This window comes from Triticum urartu, chromosome 5 (assembly GCF_003073215.2).
Source record: "Triticum urartu cultivar G1812 chromosome 5, Tu2.1, whole genome shotgun sequence".
Taxonomy (NCBI): domain Eukaryota; kingdom Viridiplantae; phylum Streptophyta; class Magnoliopsida; order Poales; family Poaceae; genus Triticum; species Triticum urartu.
Genome location: NC_053026.1, coordinates 582,033,454 through 582,052,977, shown reverse-complemented (window position 1 = coordinate 582,052,977; position 19,524 = coordinate 582,033,454). Strand labels below are relative to the sequence as shown.

Sequence of the window (19,524 nt, the reverse complement as noted above, 5' to 3'; positions counted from 1 at the left end):
CCCTCCCCCCTAGTCCGAATAGGACAAGGAGAGACGGGGCCGGCGCCCCCCTCCTTCTCTCTCTCTCTCTCTCATTTCCCACCTCGTGAATCCTATTCCAACTAGGAAAAGGGGGGAGTCCTACTCCCGGAGGGAGTAGGACTCCCCCTGGCGCGCCCTATGATGGCCGGCCGGACTCCCCCTCTTGAACCTTTATATACAGAGGCAGGGGCACCCCATAGAGACACAAGTTGATCCACGTGATCGTATTCTTAGCCGTGTGCGGTGCCCCCTTCCACCATAGTCCTCGATAATATTGTAGCGGTGCTTAGGCGAAGCCCTGCGACAGTAGTACATCAAGATCGTCACCACGCCGTCATGCTGACGAAACTCTTCCCCGATACTTTGCTGGATTGGAGTCCGGGGATCGTTATCGAGCTGAACGTGTGCTAGAACTCGGAGGTGCCGTAGTTTCGGTGCTTGATCGGTCGGGCCGTCAAGACGTACGACTACATCAACCGCGTTGTGCTAACGCTTCCGCTGTCGATCTACAAGGGTACGTAGATCACACTCTCCCCTCTCGTTGCTATGCATCACCATGATCTTGCGTGTGCGTAGGAAATTTTTTGAAATTACTACGTTCCCCAACAGTGGCATCCGAGCCTAGGTTTTATGTGTTGATGTTATATGCACGAGTAGAACACAAGTGAGTTGTGGGCGATATAAGTCATACTGCTTACCAGCATGTCATACTTTGGTTCGGCGGTATTGTTGGACGAAGCGGCCCGGACCGACATTAGGCGTACGCTTACGCGAGACCGGTTCTCCCGACGTGCTTTGCACATAGGTGGCTTGCGGGTGATAGTTTCTCCAACTTTAGTTGAACCGAGTGTGGCTACGCCCGGTCCTTGCGAAGGTTAAAACAGCACCAACTTGACAAACTATCGTTGTGGTTTTGATGCGTAGGTAAGATTGGTTCTTGCTTAAAGCCCGTAGCAGCCACGTAAAACTTGCAACAACAAAGTAGAGGACGTCTAACTTGTTTTTGCAGGGCATGTTGCGATGTGATATGGTCAAGACATGATGCTAAATTTTATTGTATGAGATGATCATGTTTTGTAACCGAGTTATCGGCAACTGGCAGGAGCCATATGGTTGTCGCTTTATTGTATGCAATGCAATCGCGTTGTAATGCTTTACTTTATCACTAAGCAGTAGCGATAGTCGTGGAAGCATAAGATTGGCGAGACAACAATGATGCTACGATGGAGATCAAGGTGTCGCGCCGGTGACGATGGTGATCACGACGGTGCTTCGGAGATGGAGATCACAAGCACGAGATGATGATGGCCATATCATATCACTTATATTGATTGCATGTGATGTTTATCTTTTATGCATCTTATCTTGCTTTGATTGACGGTAGCATTATAAGATGATCTCTCACTAAATTATCAAGAACTGTTCTCCCTGAGTATGCACCGTTGCGAAAGTTCTTCGTGCTGAGACACCACGTGATGATCGGGTGTGATAGGCTCTACGTTCAAATACAACGGATGCAAAACAGTTGCACACGCGGAATACTCAGGTTATACTTGACGAGCCAAGCATATACAGATATGGCCTCGGAACACGGAGACCGAAAGGTCGAGCATGAATCATATAGTAGATATGATCAACATAGCGATGTTCACCAATGAAACTACTCCATCTCACGTGATGATCGGACATGGTTTAGTTGATTTGGATCACGTAATCACTTAGAGGATTAGAGGGATGTCTATCTAAGTGGGAGTTCTTAAGTAATATGATTAAATTGAACTTAAATTTATCATGAACTTAGTCCTGGTAGTATTTTGCAAATTATGTTATAAATAAATAGCTCGCGTTGTTGCTTCCCTGTGTTTATTTTGATATGTTCCTAGAGAAAATTGTGTTGAAAGATGTTAGTAGCAATGATGCGGATTGGATCCGTGATCTGAGGTTTATCCTCATTGCTGCACAGAAGAATTATGTCCTTGATGCACCGCTAGGTGACAGACCTATTGCAGGAGCAGATGCAGACGTTATGAACGTTTGGCTAGCTCAATATGATGACTACTTGATAGTTTAGTGCACCATACTTAAATGGCTTAGAATCGGGACTTCAAAGACGTTTTGAACGTCATGGACCATATGAGATGTTCCAGGAGTTGAAGTTAATATTTCAAGCAAATACCCGAGCTGAGAGATATGAAGTCTCCAACAAGTTCTATAGCTAAAAGATGGAGGAGAATCGCTCAACTAGTGAGCATGTACTCAGATTGTCTGGGTACTACAATCGCTTGAATCAAGTGGGAGTTAATCTTCCAGATAAGATAGTGATTGACATAATTCTCTAGTCACCATAACCAAGTTAGTAGAACTTCGTGATGAACTATAATATGCAAGGGATAACGGAAACAACTCCCAAGCTCTTCGTGATGCTAAAATCAACAAAGGTAGAAATCAAGAAAAACATCAAGTGTTGATGGTTGACAAGACCACTAGTTTCAAGAAAAGGGCAAAGGGAAGAAGGGGAACTTCAAGAAGAACGGCAAGCAAGTTGCTGCTCAAGTGAAGAAGCCCAAGTCTGATCCTAAGCCTGAGACTAAGTGCTTCTACTGCAAAGGGACTGGTCACTGGAAGCAGAACTACCCCAAGTGATTGGCGGATAAGAAGGATGGCAAAGTGAACATAAGTATATTTGATATACATGTTATTGATGTGTACTTTACTAGTGTTTATAGCAACCCCTCAGTAATAGATACTAGTTTAGTTGCTAAGATTAGTAACTCGAAACGGGAGTTGCAGAATAAACAGAGACTAGTTAAGGCTGAAGTGACGATGTGTGTTGGAAGTGGTTCCAAGATTGATATGATCATCATCGCACACTCCCTATACTTTTGGGATTAGTGTTGAACCTAAATAAGTGTTATTTGGTGTTTGCGTTGAGCATGAATATGATTTGATCATGTTTATTGTAATACGGTTATTCATTTAAGTAAGAGAATAAATTGTTGTTCTGTTTACATGAATAAAACCTTATATGGTTACACACCCAATGAAAATAGTTCATTGGATCTCGATCGTAGTAATACACATAATCATAATATTTAAACCAAAAGATGCAAAGTTAATAATGATAGTGCAACTTATTTGTGGCACTGCTGTTTAGGTCATATTGGTGTAAAGCGCATGAAGAAACTCCATGCTGATGGGCTTTTGGAATCACTTGATTATGAATTAGTTGATGCTTGCGAACCATGCCTCACGGGCAAGATGACTAAGACTCCGTTCTTCGGAACAATGGAGCGAGCAACAAATTTGTTGGAAATCATACATACTGATGTATGTGGTCCGATAAATATTGAGACTTGCGACAGGTATCATTATTTTCTGATCTTCACAGATGATTTGAGCAGATATGAGTATATCTACTTGATGAAACATAAGTCTGAAACATTTGAAAAGTTCAAAGAATTTCAGAGTGAAGTGGAAAATCATCGTAACAAGAAAATAAAGTTTCTACGATCTGATCGTGGAGAAGAGTATTTGAGTTATGAGTTTGGTCTTCAGTTAAAACAATGTGAAATAGTTTCACTACTCACGCCACCTGGAACACCACAGCATAATGGTGTGTCCGAACGTCATAACCGTACTTTATTAGATATGGTGCGACCTATGATGTCTCTTACCGATCTACCACTATCGTTTTGGGGTTATGCATTAAAGATAGCTGCATTCACGTTTAAAAGGGCACCATCTAAGTCCGTTGAGACGAAACAATCTGAACTGTGGTTTGGCAAGAAACCAAAGTTGTCGTTTCTTAAAGTTTGGGATTGTGATGCTTATATGAAAAAGTTTCATCCTGATAAGCTCAAACCCAAATCGGAGAAATATGTCTTCATAGGATACCCAAAGGAGACTATTGGGTACACCTTCTATCACAGATCCGAAGGCAAGACATTCATTGCTAAGAATGGATCCTTTCCAGAGAAGGAGTTTCTCTCGAAAGAAGTGAGTGGGAGGAAAGTAGAAAACTTGATAAGGTAATTGTACCATCTCCCTTATTGGAAAGTAGTTCATCACAGAAATCTGTTCTTGTGACTACTACACCAATTAGTGAGGAAGCTAATGATGATGATCATGTAACTTCAGATCAAGTTACTACCGAATCTCGTAGGTAAACCAGAGTGAGATCCGCACCAGAGTGGTACGGTAATCCTGTTCTGGAAGTCATGTTACTAGACCATGACGAACTTGCGAACTATGAAGAAGCGATGGTGAGCCCAGATTCCGCAAAATGGCTTGAGGCCATGAAATCTGAGATGGGATCCATGTATGAGCACAAAGTATGGACTTTGGTTGACTTGCCCGATGATCGTCAAGCCATAGAAAATAAATGGATCTTTAAGAGGAAGACGGACGCTGATAGTAGTGTTACTAACTACAAAGCTAGAATTGTCGCAAAAGGTTTTCGACAAAGTTCAAGGTGTTGACTACGATGAGATTTTCTCACTCGTATCGATGCTTAAAAGTCTGTCCAAATCATGTTAGCAATTGCCGCATTTTATGAAATCTGGCAAATGGATAACAAAACTGCAATCCTTAATAGATTTCTTAAAGAAAGAGTTGTGTATGATGCAACCAGAAGGTTTTGTCAATCCTAAAGGTGCTAACAAAATAAGCAAGCTCCAGTGATCCATCTATGGACTGGTGCAAGCATCTCAGAGTTGGAATAAACGCTTTGATAGTATGATCAAAGCATATAGATTTATACAGACTTGCGGTGAAGCCTGTATTTACAAGAAAGTGAGTGGGAGCACTACAACATTTCTGATAAGTATATGTGAATGACATATTGTTGATCGGAAATAATGTAGAATTATTCTGCAAAGCATAAAGGAGTGTTTGAAAGGAGTTTTTCAAAGAAAGACCTCGGTGAAGCTGCTTACATATTGAGCATCAAGATCTATAGAGATAGATCAAGACGCTTGATAAGTTTTTTTCAATGAGTACATACCTTGACAAGATTTTGAAGTAGTTCAAAATGGAACAGTCATAGAAAGGGTTCTTACCTGTGTTACAAGGTATGAAATTGAGTAAGACTCAAAGCCCGACCACGGCAGAAGATAGAAAGAGAATGAAAGTCATTCCCTATGCCTCAGCCATAGGTTCTATAAAGTATGCCATGCTGTGTACCAGATCTATTGTATACCCTACACTGATTTTGGCAAGGGAGTACAATAGTGATCTAGGAGTAGATCACTAGACAGCGGTCAAAATTATCCTTAGTGGAATAAGGATATGTTTCTCGATTATGGAGGTGACAAAAGGTTCGTCGTAAAGAGTTACATCGATGCAAGTTTTGACACTGATCTAGATAACTTTAAGCTCAATCTGGATACATATTGAAAGTGGGAGCAATTAGCTAGAGTAGCTCCGTGCAGAGCATTGTTGACATAGATATTTGTAAAATACATACGGATCTGAATATGGCAGACCCGTTGACTAAAATTCTCTCACAAGCAAAACATGATCACACCTTAGTACTCTTTGGGTGTTAATCACATAGCGATGTGAACTAGATTATTGAATCTAGTAAACCCTTTGGGTGTTGGTCACATGGCGATGTGAACTATGGGTGTTAATCACATGATGATGTGAACTATCGATGTTAATCACATGGTGATGTGATCTAGATTATTGACTCTAGTGCAAGTGGGAGACTGAAGGAAATATGCCCTAGAGGCAATAATAAAGTTATTATTTATTTCCTTATATCATGATAAAAGTTTATTATTCATGCTAGAATTGTATTAACGGGAAACATAATACATGTGTGAATACATAGACAAACAGAGTGTCACTAGTATGCCTCTACTTGACTAGCTCGTTAATCAAAGATGGTTATGTTTCCTAACCATGGACAAAAGAGTTGTCATTTGATTAACGGGATCACATCATTAGTTGAATGATCTGATTGACATGACTCATTCCATTAGCTTAGCACCCGATCGTTTAGTATGTTGCTATTCTTTCTTCATGACTTATACATGTTCCTATCACTATGACTTATACATGTTCCTATTGCCGGAGGAACACTTTGTGTGCTACCAAACGTCACAACGTAACTGGGTGATTATAAAGGAGCTCTACCGGTGTCTCCAAAGGTACATGTTGGGTTGGCGTATTTCGAGATTAGGATTTGTCACTCCGATTGTCGGAGAGGTATCTCTGGGCCCTCTCGGTAATGCACATCACTTAAGCCTTGCAAGCATTGCAACTAATGAGTTAGTTGCGGGATGATGTATTACGGAACGAGTAAAGAGACTTGCCGGTAACGAGATTGAACTAGGTATGGGATACCGACGATCGAATCTCGGGCAAGTAACATACCGATGACAAAGGGAACAACGTATGTTGTTATGCGGTCTGACCGATAAAAGATCTTCGTAGAATATGTAGGAGCCAATATGAGCATCCAGGTTTCGCTATTGGTTATTGACCGGAGACATGTCTCGGTCATGTCTACATTGTTCTCGAACCCGTAGGGTCCGCACGCTTAAGGTTACGATGACAGTTATATTATGAGTTTATGCATTTTGATGTACCGAAGGTTGTTCGGAGTCCCGGATGTGATCACGGACATGAAGAGGAGTCTCAAAATGGTCGAGACATAAAGATTGATATATTGGAAGCCTATGTTTGGATATCGGAAGCGTTCCGGGTGAAATCGGGATTTTACCAGATTACCGGGAGGTTACCGGAACCCCCCGGGAAGTATATGGGCCTTAGTGGGCCTTAGTGGAAGAGAGGAGAGGTGGCCAGAGATGGGCCGCGTGCCCCCGCCCCCCCCCCCCCTGGTCCGAATAGGACAAGGAGAGGGGTCCGGCCCCCCTTCCTCCTCTCTCTCCTCTTTTCCCCCCTCCGTGAATCCTATTCCAACTAGGAAAGGGGGAGAGTCCTACTCCCGGAAGGAGTAGGACTCCTCCTGGCGCGCCACCTCTTGGCCGGCCAGCCCCCCCCCCCTTTGAGCCTTTATATACGGAGGCACGGGGCACCCCTAGACACACAAGTTGATCCACGTGATCATATTCTTAGCCGTGTGCGGTGCCCCCTTCCACCATAGTCCTCGATGATATTGTAGCAGTGCTTAGGCGAATCCCTGCGACGGTAGTACATCAAGATCGTCACCACGCCGTCGTGCTGACGGAACTCTTCCTCGACACTTTGCTGGATTGGAGTCCGGGGATCGTCATCGAGCTGAACGTGTGCTAGAACTCTGAGGTGCCGTAGTTTCGGTGCTTGATCGGTCGGGCCGTGAAGACATACGACTACATCAACCAAGTTAACGCTTCCGTTGTCGATCTACAAGGGTACGTAGATCACACTCTCCCCCTCTCGTTGCTATGCATCACCATGATCTTGCGTGTGCGTAGGAATTTTTTTGAAATTACTACGAAACCCATCATGTCAGTGATCAAAGGATGAAAGAATGATGAGCTGGGAAACAAATTGCCCAGCTCGGCGAACAAGCGAAGCAATCGTGCCCCCCGCTCAAGGTGCCTAGCGACATCGTCGCTAATGATCCGAGGATGGTGCCCGGTTATAGCAATCTTGGAGATTACCTGCCCGACGATGTACATTATGATTTCTTGGAGGTGCAGATACAAAGATACGAGTACGGGAAGCCTCTCGTCAAAGATGAAAGATCTCTATCAACGATGATGCGAAGATTGCATGATTGGTACTTGAAAATCTGCAGAGAGTCTGGGGGGAGGAATACTTTGTATGTGAGAGTTAAAAAGGAGCGTGACCTCGTTGGAATTGAACTGTTGCTTGTTCCATTTGAGGAGTTTTTTCAGTTTTCCAATCAATTGGCCCTCGATAAAGCAACGGTCACCTGCTATTGTCTGTAAGTAGTACTACTTCTGTAATTAAGTCTCTCTATATAGCTTAGCTCTTTCATTGCATGTATTTATAATTATCCTCACTATATTATGCAGATTGAAGATCGTCGAATTGAAGAAAAGACAAATCGGTGATATTGGGTTCATTAACACAAATCTCATAGATGCAACTGAGGTTAAATTTCATGCCGCAGATACCGAGGCCAACTTGCTACGATCGTTGGTAATAAATGAAAACAAAGATGTAATACTCTTTCCTTACAACTTCAATTGAGTGTTACTGTCTTGTGCATATTCGGTTTCCCTTATATATTAGTCAAAGTTATAGTAATATAGTTGATGAGTTATGCATGTGTGCGCAGGTTTCACTATATTCTCCTAGAGATTAAGCTTGAGCAGGGAGTAGTAACTGTCTTGAACTCTAAACGAAAAGATCCCCAGGAGTATGCGGACATGACTCAAATTCTCGAGAAGTAAGTTAAATCGATCATTATCCACCATATCAGCAACTTTGTTCATTTCTGATATCAAGTAATTGTTTTCTTTATCTGGCAGAGTTTGGAGAAAATTCACCAAAAAAGCTCTGGGACTGCCGAAGAAGCTGGGATTTAGACACCCGAAAGTAAGTACTATAGTAGCATGTTTCGCGCATCTCCTAGTGATTCAAGCGCTAGTTTCATCAATACCATTTGGAATTCTTGCTTATCAGTTTGATTGACCTCTATTTCTTGTAAAGTGGTTGTGGCAGGAATAAGGGAATGATTTCTGTGGATACTACGTTTGCGAGTCCATCCGCCACACGACCTGTGAGCGGGGCTACTCTGACGAACAATATGAAGTGCGTAAATAATAAAATTCACAATTTTATTTTATTATCATCATTTGTGTTGAGTTTCATTCATTCATATATATATGTATTGACCCCCTTCTTCAAATTAGATGTTTCGGAAGCGGGATGAACTCCTAGCACCAGCTCGCATGCGAGCAATTCAAGAGGAATTGGCGGCATTCTTTCTTGACCATGTGATCGCTGAAGACGGAGAATACTATGTGGACCATGCGACCGTATGTTAGAAGATTATATTTGTAAGAGATAATTATTGTATATATGTAGCCGGTAGTGTCGGATAGATATACGAGAACTTGTTGTTCGACCAATCTCTCGGAGAAGGAGAGGTGGTTGATATCACTTCTCTCTGTATGCATATATGTTCATGACGATCTTCTGTTTCCTTCATTTGCTTACTAACTAGCTAGCGTGTCTAGTCCTCTCTATACGTATTTATAATACGTAGCGTCGACCAAGCACGGACATAAGAGAGGACACTTCTCTCTATTAATTATAGCTAGCTAACACAATATATGAAACACCTAAATTAACCCCCAAAACCCCCAAACCCCCCTCCCCTTCAAAAAAAAACAAAAACCCCAACCACAGAAATGCTGACACGTGGATGCCTATTGGTCCCGGTTGGTGCCATCAACCGGGACCAAAGGTCCTCCTGTCTGGGCTCCACGCACAAGCCACGTGAAGGTCCATCTGTCCCGGTTCTGGACTGAACCAGGACTAAAGGGACAAGACATTAGTAATGACCTTTTAGTCCCGCTTTAGGAAACGGGACAAAAGGCCCTTACGAATCGGGACAATAGGCCCGTTTTTTACTAGCGGTGAGTGAGTTCGTGGTGGAATGCATATCTGACCTAGCGTGCAGTGGTGGTAAAACTGACTATACACGACGAGCATATATTCCCACATGCGCCTTTAAGCAAAGGAAGGAAATGCGTGATTCGAAGCGGACCGTGCACGTCGACGGCCGGCACCTCACCTGGTTGTATCAGTAGCTCACTAGATGGATGACCGATCACCGGCTCCGACCGCCGCCCGCCGCCCGCCGCTCTCTGCTCACTATTTTCTGCCCGTGCGACAGTGTCTCCGGCCGGTGCCCGTGCGTCGGGACCGTCAGTCCGTGCCCTACCGCGTACGCGCACGATCGCGTGCAGACGAGCAGTCTTGACCGTGATGGTTTGTGCGGCATAGCGCCTATGTGACGCGCGTTGCGTCAAACAGATGTCGCTTCGCACATGCACTCTCCCTACTGGGCTAACCATGTTAGACGAAAAGCACTGTACAAACCGACGCGCTGTAGGGTTTGGTGTACTGTAGCGGCCGATTCACTATACTAGACCGGACATTGCTGCAAGCCGATCCATTGTAGCGAACCGGCCATTGTAGCATTTCCTGTCGGTTTTATAAACCTTGAACATTTCTTTAAAAAGACCAAAAACATAACAAGTCAATTTTTTTACATGCAAACATTTTAAAAAAAATCAAACAGTTTTATAGACCGCTATTATTTTTTTTGAAAATTCTGATTATTTTCAGGGAAGCTAAACATTTTTCGAGAATTACCCTTTTTTGAATTTGTGGCAAATTTTGGAAATGGGCACATCTTTTGAAATTTTGATTTTTTTTTTAAAAACATCAAACACAAACAACTTCTGAATTTCTGATTTTTAAATGCGATATTTTTTAAAAAATTCTATAATATTTTGAAAGCATGAACATTTTTAAAAACCATTGAACTTTTTTTAACTTTGTGAATACATTTTGAAAACATGATTTTTTTGTTAAACTCCAAACATTATTTGAAGTTCCCTGAAATATAGATGATAAGGTGAACATTTTTTTGAAAATTTCGGAACAATTTTTTGAAATGGAGCTTTCTTAAAAAAGGAAAAGTGAAAAAATAATAATCGGCTCCACTCGCCTTCCCTGCGTCGCCCTCTCAGCGGCGCTCTACCGTCTCTCCAGACGCCTGCTAGCCTATTAAGTCGACATGGCCTCATCGTCCGCGCCCTTCGTGCCTGCGGGGGAAGGATCTGCTCTTGCTTCGTTCCTGGACGCCCTGCTGGCGCAGAGCGGTGTGGGTGCTGAGGTGCCTTCAATGCCGGCTGTGGGGGAGGGGGCATAGGAGGCATCTGCAGTCTGTAATCATTGTTCCCTCACTGCCTTCTACGCCTATGCCTCCTGCCCATATTGATGAGGGTGGATGGAATATGGTGGGGAGGGGGAGGCATCCTCCTTATCACCGGATCCCGCCGCTGCATCCTGAGCTCAAGGCCAGCTAGTTCAAAGAGCTTCTGTTCAAGAAAGCGAGGGGCAAGTGTTTTAGGTGTCTTGAGCCTGACCACCGGATTGCCAAGTGCACCAACAGAGCCAAGTGTCTGTTGTGCGGTGAGGTTGGCCACCGAGCTAGGTGGTGCCCGCCGCAGATTCAGCTACCAGTTGAGTCGCCACAATAGAGACAAGTATTTTCTTTTATGTGTGCAAGTGATGTTCACGAGGCTTTGCGTGATTCTTCTATTGATTCGATAAACCTTGGTTCTCACTGAGGGGAATATTTATCTCTATTGTACTGCATCTTCCCTTCTCTTCGTGGAAAATCCCAACGCAGCTCAGAAGTAGCAACAGGGAAGGCGAGGAAGGAGAGTGGGAAGGAGTGGCCCGAGGGCGGTGCACGGGGAGATAAGTGGGGGTCGGAGCTGCAGGAGGCGGGGATGCTCCAAGAAGTCTTGTGCGACTGCGATACAATGAACCCTAGGGGGTGTGAGGAATGGGGAGAGGAGTGGCTCATGCGAGGAGGGGCGAGCGGCTTGCTGCTCAAGTATACGGAAGGTTCGGGTTTTTTGGGAATGGAAGGTTCGTTGAGTAAAAAACGATGGGGCTGGTGAAGGAAAATCGGTGGTGGTCGTGGATAAAAGAAAATCGGTGGGAATGGGATCGAGGGGGTCCTATCGATCAATGGTGAGGGCAGCAACAAACAAAGGAACGACCTACGTACTGTCCTTTTAAGAGTAGAGATGCCAACACAAAATAATAGGTTAGTGATAGAAAAATAAAAATGAAAATGAAACCAAAAAATGAAACATAGAAAAAAAACTAGAAAAATGCGTGCACGCGTCAAATGGGCCGGCCAAGTTTGATCGTAGTTGATTTTTTTTGGCAAGATTTGATTTGATTTGATTTGAGTATGAGTACAAGAAAACTTTGGATTTAGTTGAGATTTTCTTAAGATTTAATTTGAATGAGTTAAGGCATGATGCTGTTTTTATTAAATGTCGATTTGGTTAAGATTTGATTCGAATGAGTTAATGCATGCCATTGTTTTGGAAAATGTCGATCGATTTGAATGAGTTAATGCATGATGTTGTTTTTATTAAGTGCCGATTTGATTCAGATTTTTTTTCAAAATTTAATTTAAATGAGTTAATGCATACATTGTTTTTGGTAAGTGCCGATATCAATATTTGATATGATATTAATTGCATGTTAAATAATATGTTGATTGCTTGTACCCGAAGCAATCTAGGTTATTGGATAATATGGTTTGATGGCTGACGTGGGTTTGTTTTTCCAAATCTTTTTATATTGATATATAGATTCATATTATTAGTTGCTAAATAAAGTTGCCCTGTTTGACAAAAAAAACTTCTTTTATTTTGGAAAAAGAAAAGCAAACGCGTCTTTATATGTACGCTGATTAGTAGCACGTCTGGTAAGAACAATCAGCAGAAAACCTAAGGCACTAATCCCCTCTCCGCTCCGCCGCCACCCCTTTTCCGGCGTGCCTCTCCCCCCGATCCCCTCCGCTCCCGCCGCCGCGCTCAGCTTCTCCCTGCTTGCTATCATCTCCCGCCGTCGACCTCCACCCTCTCCCAATCCCCGCCCCGGCGCTCCCTCCCCACGCCCTATCGCCACATCCTCCAATCCCTGTCGCCAGCGGCGGCGTGCTTCCGGCGACACCACCGGACGACGGCGAGAAGGAATAGATATCGCTAGGCGCAGCAAAACGAATCTTTCCTCTCGCCAGTCTTCCATCTTACTCCAAGCCCACCTCCGCAATGGCAGAGCCCTGCAAGATTCCTGCTGCCATGGTAGCCGAATCCGTGGAAAGGTCATATGTGCTCAAAATAGATGGATACTCAAGAGTGAAGGGGCTACTGAAGAACGGCAAGTTCGTCGCTTCCACCCCTTTCAGTGTTGGAGGCCACAACTGGACCGTGAAATATTACCCGAACGGTTGCCCCAAGTATTGTGACGATTTCATATCTCTTTATGTGCACCATGAATCTGCCGGTGCCAAAGAAGTGAAGGCGAAATTGACGCTCAATGTGCTTGACAGGAATGGTAATCCGGTGCCTTCGTACACCCGTACCACCCCTGTGAATACTTTCTCCAAGAAAGCTCCAACCTGTGGCTACTATGACTTCATCCCGAAGGATGAACTTGAGGGATCGGCGCATCTTAGAGGCGATTGTCTCACCATCAGGTGCGATGTTACCGTTATGAAGGAGATCGAAGAAGCAATGGTTCCTCCAAGTGACCTGCACCGGCATCTCGGTGATCTCCTGAAGAGCAATGATGCAGCGGACATGACCTTTCAAGTCGACGGACAGAGATACTCCGCTCATCGGTGTGTCGTTGCCGCTCGGTCTTCCGTCTTCAAGGCAGAGCTCCTCGGCGCCATGGAGGAGAGTTCCGGTAGTACCATTGTAATCCGGGACATGGAAGCTGATGTGTTCGAGTCCTTGCTCCATTTCATATACACCGACTCGGTTCCTCCAGCGCTTGATGTGGTGATGGCCGGACATCTACTCGTGGCAGCTGACAGGTACAACATTGGTAGGCTGAAGGTGATATGCGAGGAGAAATTGTGCAGTCACATTGATTCCAACATGGTGGCTACCAGCTTGGCTTTGGCTGAGCAACATGGTTTCCGTCGTCTCAAAGAAGCTTGTTTGCAGTTCCTTGCTTCTCCGTCCAATTTGGAGGCTATGATGACAAGTGATGGCTATGAGCATCTGAAATCCAGCTGCCCAGCTGTTCTTAAGGAGCTGATAGCTAGAATCATCCCGGCTGAATTTACATCAGCGAAGGATATTATCATGACAATGTGGAAGTAATGCCTGCCATATACCATTATCATATACTGTCATCCAAATTTTATTACCAAAGGATATTATGCTACATCTCCATGTATCGTGTATGTTTCAAAATAAAAATGCTACTTTTCAATCATCCAATCACTCACCTGATGGGAATGGTTATTTTATTTTCTTGTGAGATAAAAGAAAGTATTATAGAGACTGCCCATGTGCGTGTCTTGTATCCTTGATTATCCACCGTGCATTAGTTTTATTATTATTGAGTCGATTACTCGATTACTTCATGGGTGCATGGTTAGGTTCAGCTGGATGCAGAATTAGGGTCATCCGTCTTTCAATGCCTTGCATGGATTGTCTAGACGACTGTTTTTATCCTTTTTTTTCAGCAAATAGAAGCTTCATTACCCCCTGCTCGTTTATGTGGATTTTAGGATCATGTGTTGTACTGTAGTTCAGTTTAAAGCACTAAGCAAAAATAAAATAAAAAAATCTGCATGTAATCCTCAACCACTGATTATAATATCTTCGGTTAGCTAATACTCCGAGAAGTTGTGAGGGTCATTGATTGTTATTCCCCTTTGAATATCGCTGGTATTGCTGCTGTGTTAAGGACTTGGTATGCTGTTGAGGGTTATTCAGGCTTCAGACTTAGTTTTTGAAAAGTCCGTTTTAAAGTATTGTAGGAGAAACAAGTTAACTGCCGTGAAACTAGCGCCAAAGGTTAATCTGGTTGCTGTCTTGTTGACTAAATTGGTGGGAGGAAGAAAAAGTTGTTGCGGTCGAGTATAGAGAAAACACGCTAAAATTGAGTTTCTTAACATGCTAAACGTGATCATGAAAATGTCCTTGTGGTGTGCATGATGATTCATTCAGGCCGGTACATTCAACTGGATTATATAGTGCTTTCATTGGTATAACCCTTTGACTGTTGTTCGGCCGACCAAAAGTTCTGAATTATATCTGCAAGTTGCAACACATTCAACTGGATTATACTGTCATTGGTGTTCCAAATGGTCAGGATGCTTCCGAGTTCTGAATTATACTACTCCCGGAGTATACTGCAGATCGTATAGTTCTTTCTTGCTGATTTTCTGTTCTCAGCAAAGCGCTCTGCCATTTTGTGGGAGGTGAAGCATTGGCAGCTGAAAAGTTTATTGTTTTTCGCAAAAAGAAGAAAAGTTTTTTTTATATAGGCAGATGAAAGTTTTTTTTATGACTGTTGATTTGAGTCACATTGATCATCTTTGTTGCATGCACTGTATCGGCAGATGAAAATGTTTTGTTTGGCTTGTCTTCGTTTGCAGTGCAGTGGCGTCTACTGGTGAAGGTAATCGAGTAGTAAATGTCAGGCAGGCAGGCGGACGCAAACATTTAGATCGAGATGCGAAGAGGCCACTATTTTTTGTTTGACTGAATGTGAACCGATGGATTTAACTTCCCAAGTGCACCTCTATATATAGGTACATGATTCCGTAAAATCTTTGCTCGCCAGTCTTCCATCCTGCTAGTCCAATCTACCAAGCCAAGCCCACCCCCAGAATGGCAGAGCTATGCAAGATCTCTGCGGCCATGGTATCTGAGGAAAGGTCATTTGTGCTCAAGTTCGATGGATACTCGAGAGCCAAGGCGCTACTCAACAACGGCCAGCTTGTGATTTCTACCCCATTCAGTGTTGGAGGTCACAAGTGGACCGTGAGATATTACCCAAACGGTGTCCTTAAGAATTATGCCGAGTTCATCTTTCTTTATCTGCATCTTGAATCTGCTGATGCCGAAGGCGTGAAGGCGAAATACGTGCTTGCTGTACTTGACAAGAATGGAGAAGCCGTTCCTTCATACAGCCATACTAATCCCATGCGTACATTCTCAAAAGGTTCAGACTACAGTTACCCACTCATGATCAATAAGGCTGATCTGGAGGCATTGGTGCATCTGAGAAATGACTGTCTCACCATCAGGTGCGATGTCACCATCAGGGAGTTCAAGAGCCAAGAGGCAAATATTCCTCCAACTGACATGCACCAGCATCTCGCCGACCTCCTCAAGAACAAGGACGCTGCAGACCTAACCTTTGAAGTCGGCGCACAAAGTTTCTTGGCCCACAGGTGTGTCCTTGCTGCTCGCTCATCAGTCTTCAAGGCGGAGCTCCTCAGCGCCAAGGAGAGTTCTGCAGCTAGTACTATTAAAATTCATGACATGGAACCTGATGTGTTCAAGTCCTTGCTCCACTTCATATACACCGACTCAGTTCCTGTGCTTGAGATGGCTAGCAACAAAGGCGAAGCTGATGTGGTTATGGCTGGCCATCTGCTGGCAGCAGCTGACAGATACAACATCGTCAGGCTAAAGCAGATATGTGAGGAGAAATTGTGCAATCACATTAATTCCAAGATGGTGGCCACCAGCTTGGCTTTAGCCGAGCAGCATGGCTTCCATCGTCTCAAAGAAGCTTGTTTGCGGTTCCTTGCTTCTCCGCCCAACTTCGAGGCAATGATAGCAAGTGATGGGTATGAGCATCTGAGATCTAGCTGCCCATCTGTTCTCAAGGAGCTCAGAGCTAGAATCCTCCCGGCTGAATGGAAGGTGTTGAAAGGATTGATATGGATGACTAGAGAGGGGGGGGGGGGGGGTGAATAGGCAACTAACAATTTTTAACTTTTCTTTAACAATTTAAACTTTGCATCAAAGTAGGTTGTCTAGATATGCAACTAGATGAGCAACCTATATGATGCAACATGAATAGGAACACAAGCAAGCAAGATATATGAAACAAATAAGCTACACAAGTAAAGGCATGAGATAACCAAGAGTGAAGATGGTGGAGACGAGGATGTGTTGCCGAAATTCCTTCCCTTTGAGAGGAAGTACGTCTCCGTTGGAGCGGTGTGGAGGCACGATGCTCCCCAAGAAGCCACTAGGGCCACCGTAATCTCCTCACGCCCTCACACAATGCGAGATGCCGTGATTCCACTATTGGTGCCCTTGGAGGCGGCGACCGAACCTTTACAAACGAGGTTGAGGCAATCTCCACAACTCAATTGGAGGCTCCCAACGACCCCACGAAGCTTCACCACAATGGACTATGGCTTCGCGGTGACCTCAACCGTCTAGGATGCTCAAACACCCAAGAGTAACAAGATCCGCAAGGGATTAGTAGGGGGGAATCAAATATCTCTTGGTGGAAGTGTAGATCGGGGCCTTCTCAACCACTCCCGAGCAAATCAACAAGTTTGGTTGGCTAGGGAGTGAGATCGGGCGAAAATGGAGCTTGGAGCAGCAATGGAGCTTTAATGGTGGAAGAGGTGAGTCAACGGGGAAGAAGGAGACCCTTTATATAGCGTGTGGAAAAGATCCAACCGTTACCCACCAACCAGCCCGCGGCCAGCGGTACTACCGCGCCTGGCCAGCGGTACTACCGCAAGGCCGCGCGGTACTACTGCTTGCAGCCAAGCGGTACTACCGCACGGCAGTGCGGTACAACCGTACCGTCCCACGGTACTGCCGCGACCCCAGCACAGAAACAGACGCAAGCTGGGGGCGGTACTTCCGGACGCGCGGTACTACCACGCCCCCCATGCGGTACTGCCGCGACCCCAGCACAGAAACAGACGCAAGCTGGGGGCGGTACTTCCGCACGCGCGGTACTACCGCGCCCCCCATGCGGTACTACCGCAACGCAAAAGTCCCAGCCAAGGGGAAGGGGAACTACCGTGCCTACTTTCGCAAATAAACGGAAGTAGCAAAAACCCGACATAGTAGTACTGCCGAGGGGCGGCACTACTGCCTGACCGCATAGCGTGATACTACCGCACGGCGAAAGCGGTACTACCGCGGCAGGTGCGGATGTAAAAAATTACATCCGCTCCTACTACCGCAAAGGGGCGGCACTAGCCTGGTGGGCAGCGGTAGTGCGGCTCTAGGGGAGCGGTACTACCGTGAGCACCAGCGGTACTACCGCGCCACCGCGCGGTACTGCCGTGGATGCCTACGGTACTACCGTTGATCCAGGAGCAGTACTACCGCAACCACAACAGCAGCCAGTCAAAGGAGGCAGGAAAAACGGAGGAAGCTCCAAGGAAGAAGGAGGGGATAAAAGGAGACGTGTATGTGATGATTCCACCCAAACCTTTCCAACACGGACCCCCTCTTAATAGTACGGCTTTCCTACGACTCAAATCCACCAAAAAGAAACGTAGAAAAGACGCCGTCTTCGTCAGTCTTCGAGGGGCACCCAATCGTCTTGTGCCTAGCAAAGAAGTGTCTGGAAAACTCATGGCACACGATTAGTCCGCAAATGCGTTGTCATCAATCACCAAAACACTTAGGGATAAATATGTCCTTACAAGGTGGCAAAGGATATTCTCACTACAATTTAGTAGTAATTTGTTTGGTTCTACTCCCTCCGTTCCGAATTACTTGTCTTGAATTTGTCTAGATACGGATGTATCTAGATTCATTTTAGTGCTAGATACCTCCGTATCTAGACAAATCTAAGACAAGTAATTCAGAACGGAGGGAGTACTATCATATATGTCATCCAAATTTTTAGTACTAATTGATGCAATTGTTATGCTACTTCTTCATGCATGGTTTCTTGCATGTTCCTTAAAAAAGCTTAGTACCGATCATTTGGTTTAATATATTTTCAGGCAATCATGGTTGATTTATTTTTCTTGTAAGAAGAGTGAATGCATTGTTTGATTATCCGTTGTTTGCCAATCAACCTCCCAAAACCAATGGACACGTACCTGAAAAAGCCTAGAGATGGACACGACAGAAACATGCTTCCGGCGGGCCAGAAGTGCCAATTGGGAAACAAACGATTGGAATTTAGAGGAAATGAAATAAATCCCCTTAGATGAAATAAATCCTCTTCATCAGGATGGGTCTCGCGTGAGACCTAGTCTCATAGAATTCTTTTCCCATATCTACTGATGTGTTATCAAACAGTGGAAGGAAAGTTTTGATTCCTTAGAGCAAATAACAATAATGGACTTATAGTCTGCTTACATGACATTTTGCTTATGTAGAGTGTGCGTTAGCGAAAACGTCGGTAGAATTAGTGCCATCCTTGTTCCAATGCTCGCATAAATGGTCTGTACTCTGTTTTTCTTCTTTTGAAAATAGAAGCTTCATCACGTTGGGCCTTTGTACCAACTAAAACCGTTGCAGATGAGGCTTCCGATAGAATCAGTCAAGAATGGCTCTCCTGCATGGTTCAAAAAAAAAAAAGAATCAGTCAAGAATGACCAAATGAAAAGAGCCGATGGCAAGGGGCGCCTCACTGCTTCCCTGTTTTTTTGGTGGCCGACTACAACGGTAGTTCACATTTTTACTGTTTCTTTTTAATAAGCCGTTGCTGTGGCCAGAACATACTACACCGTTGCTTGTGGAGAGCAACCACACATAAGGAGGAAGAAGATCTAGAGAGGAATGATAGAAATACAGAGGAAGGACGCAGAGAGATTCAGTTCATTTCACCGGCTGGTGCTTTGCTTCTGTAGTAAACGATCCATGCCACCAGCCCCAGTTCACCATGCCATTACGCCTCCATATAGGGACATGACAATGCTGAGTCCTCTGAATATTGGTTTTTTAAAAGGCTCTCTGAATATTGCTGGTAGTGCAGCTCAGCAGCTGTGTACTTGTGATGCTGTTGAGAGCA

At 44.5% G+C, this 19,524-nt stretch overlaps 2 protein-coding genes across 2 annotated transcripts; both read left to right on the top strand.

Annotated features, from left to right (window-relative positions):
• The first annotated feature begins 12,488 nt into the window (after positions 1–12,488).
• LOC125506119 (BTB/POZ and MATH domain-containing protein 2-like) lies at positions 12,489–14,005 on the top strand. The gene has a single exon (XM_048670990.1). It carries the CDS (start codon positions 12,816–12,818, stop codon positions 13,875–13,877), a length of 1,062 nt encoding a protein of 353 aa, XP_048526947.1. The 5' UTR covers positions 12,489–12,815; the 3' UTR covers positions 13,878–14,005.
• A 1,393-nt stretch (positions 14,006–15,398) lies between these two features.
• Positions 15,399–18,901, top strand: LOC125507452 (BTB/POZ and MATH domain-containing protein 2-like). Its single transcript, XM_048672028.1, has 2 exons — positions 15,399–16,442; positions 18,890–18,901. Exons 1-2 carry the CDS (start codon positions 15,399–15,401, stop codon positions 18,899–18,901), a joined length of 1,056 nt encoding a protein of 351 aa, XP_048527985.1.
• The last annotated feature ends 623 nt before the right edge of the window (positions 18,902–19,524 follow it).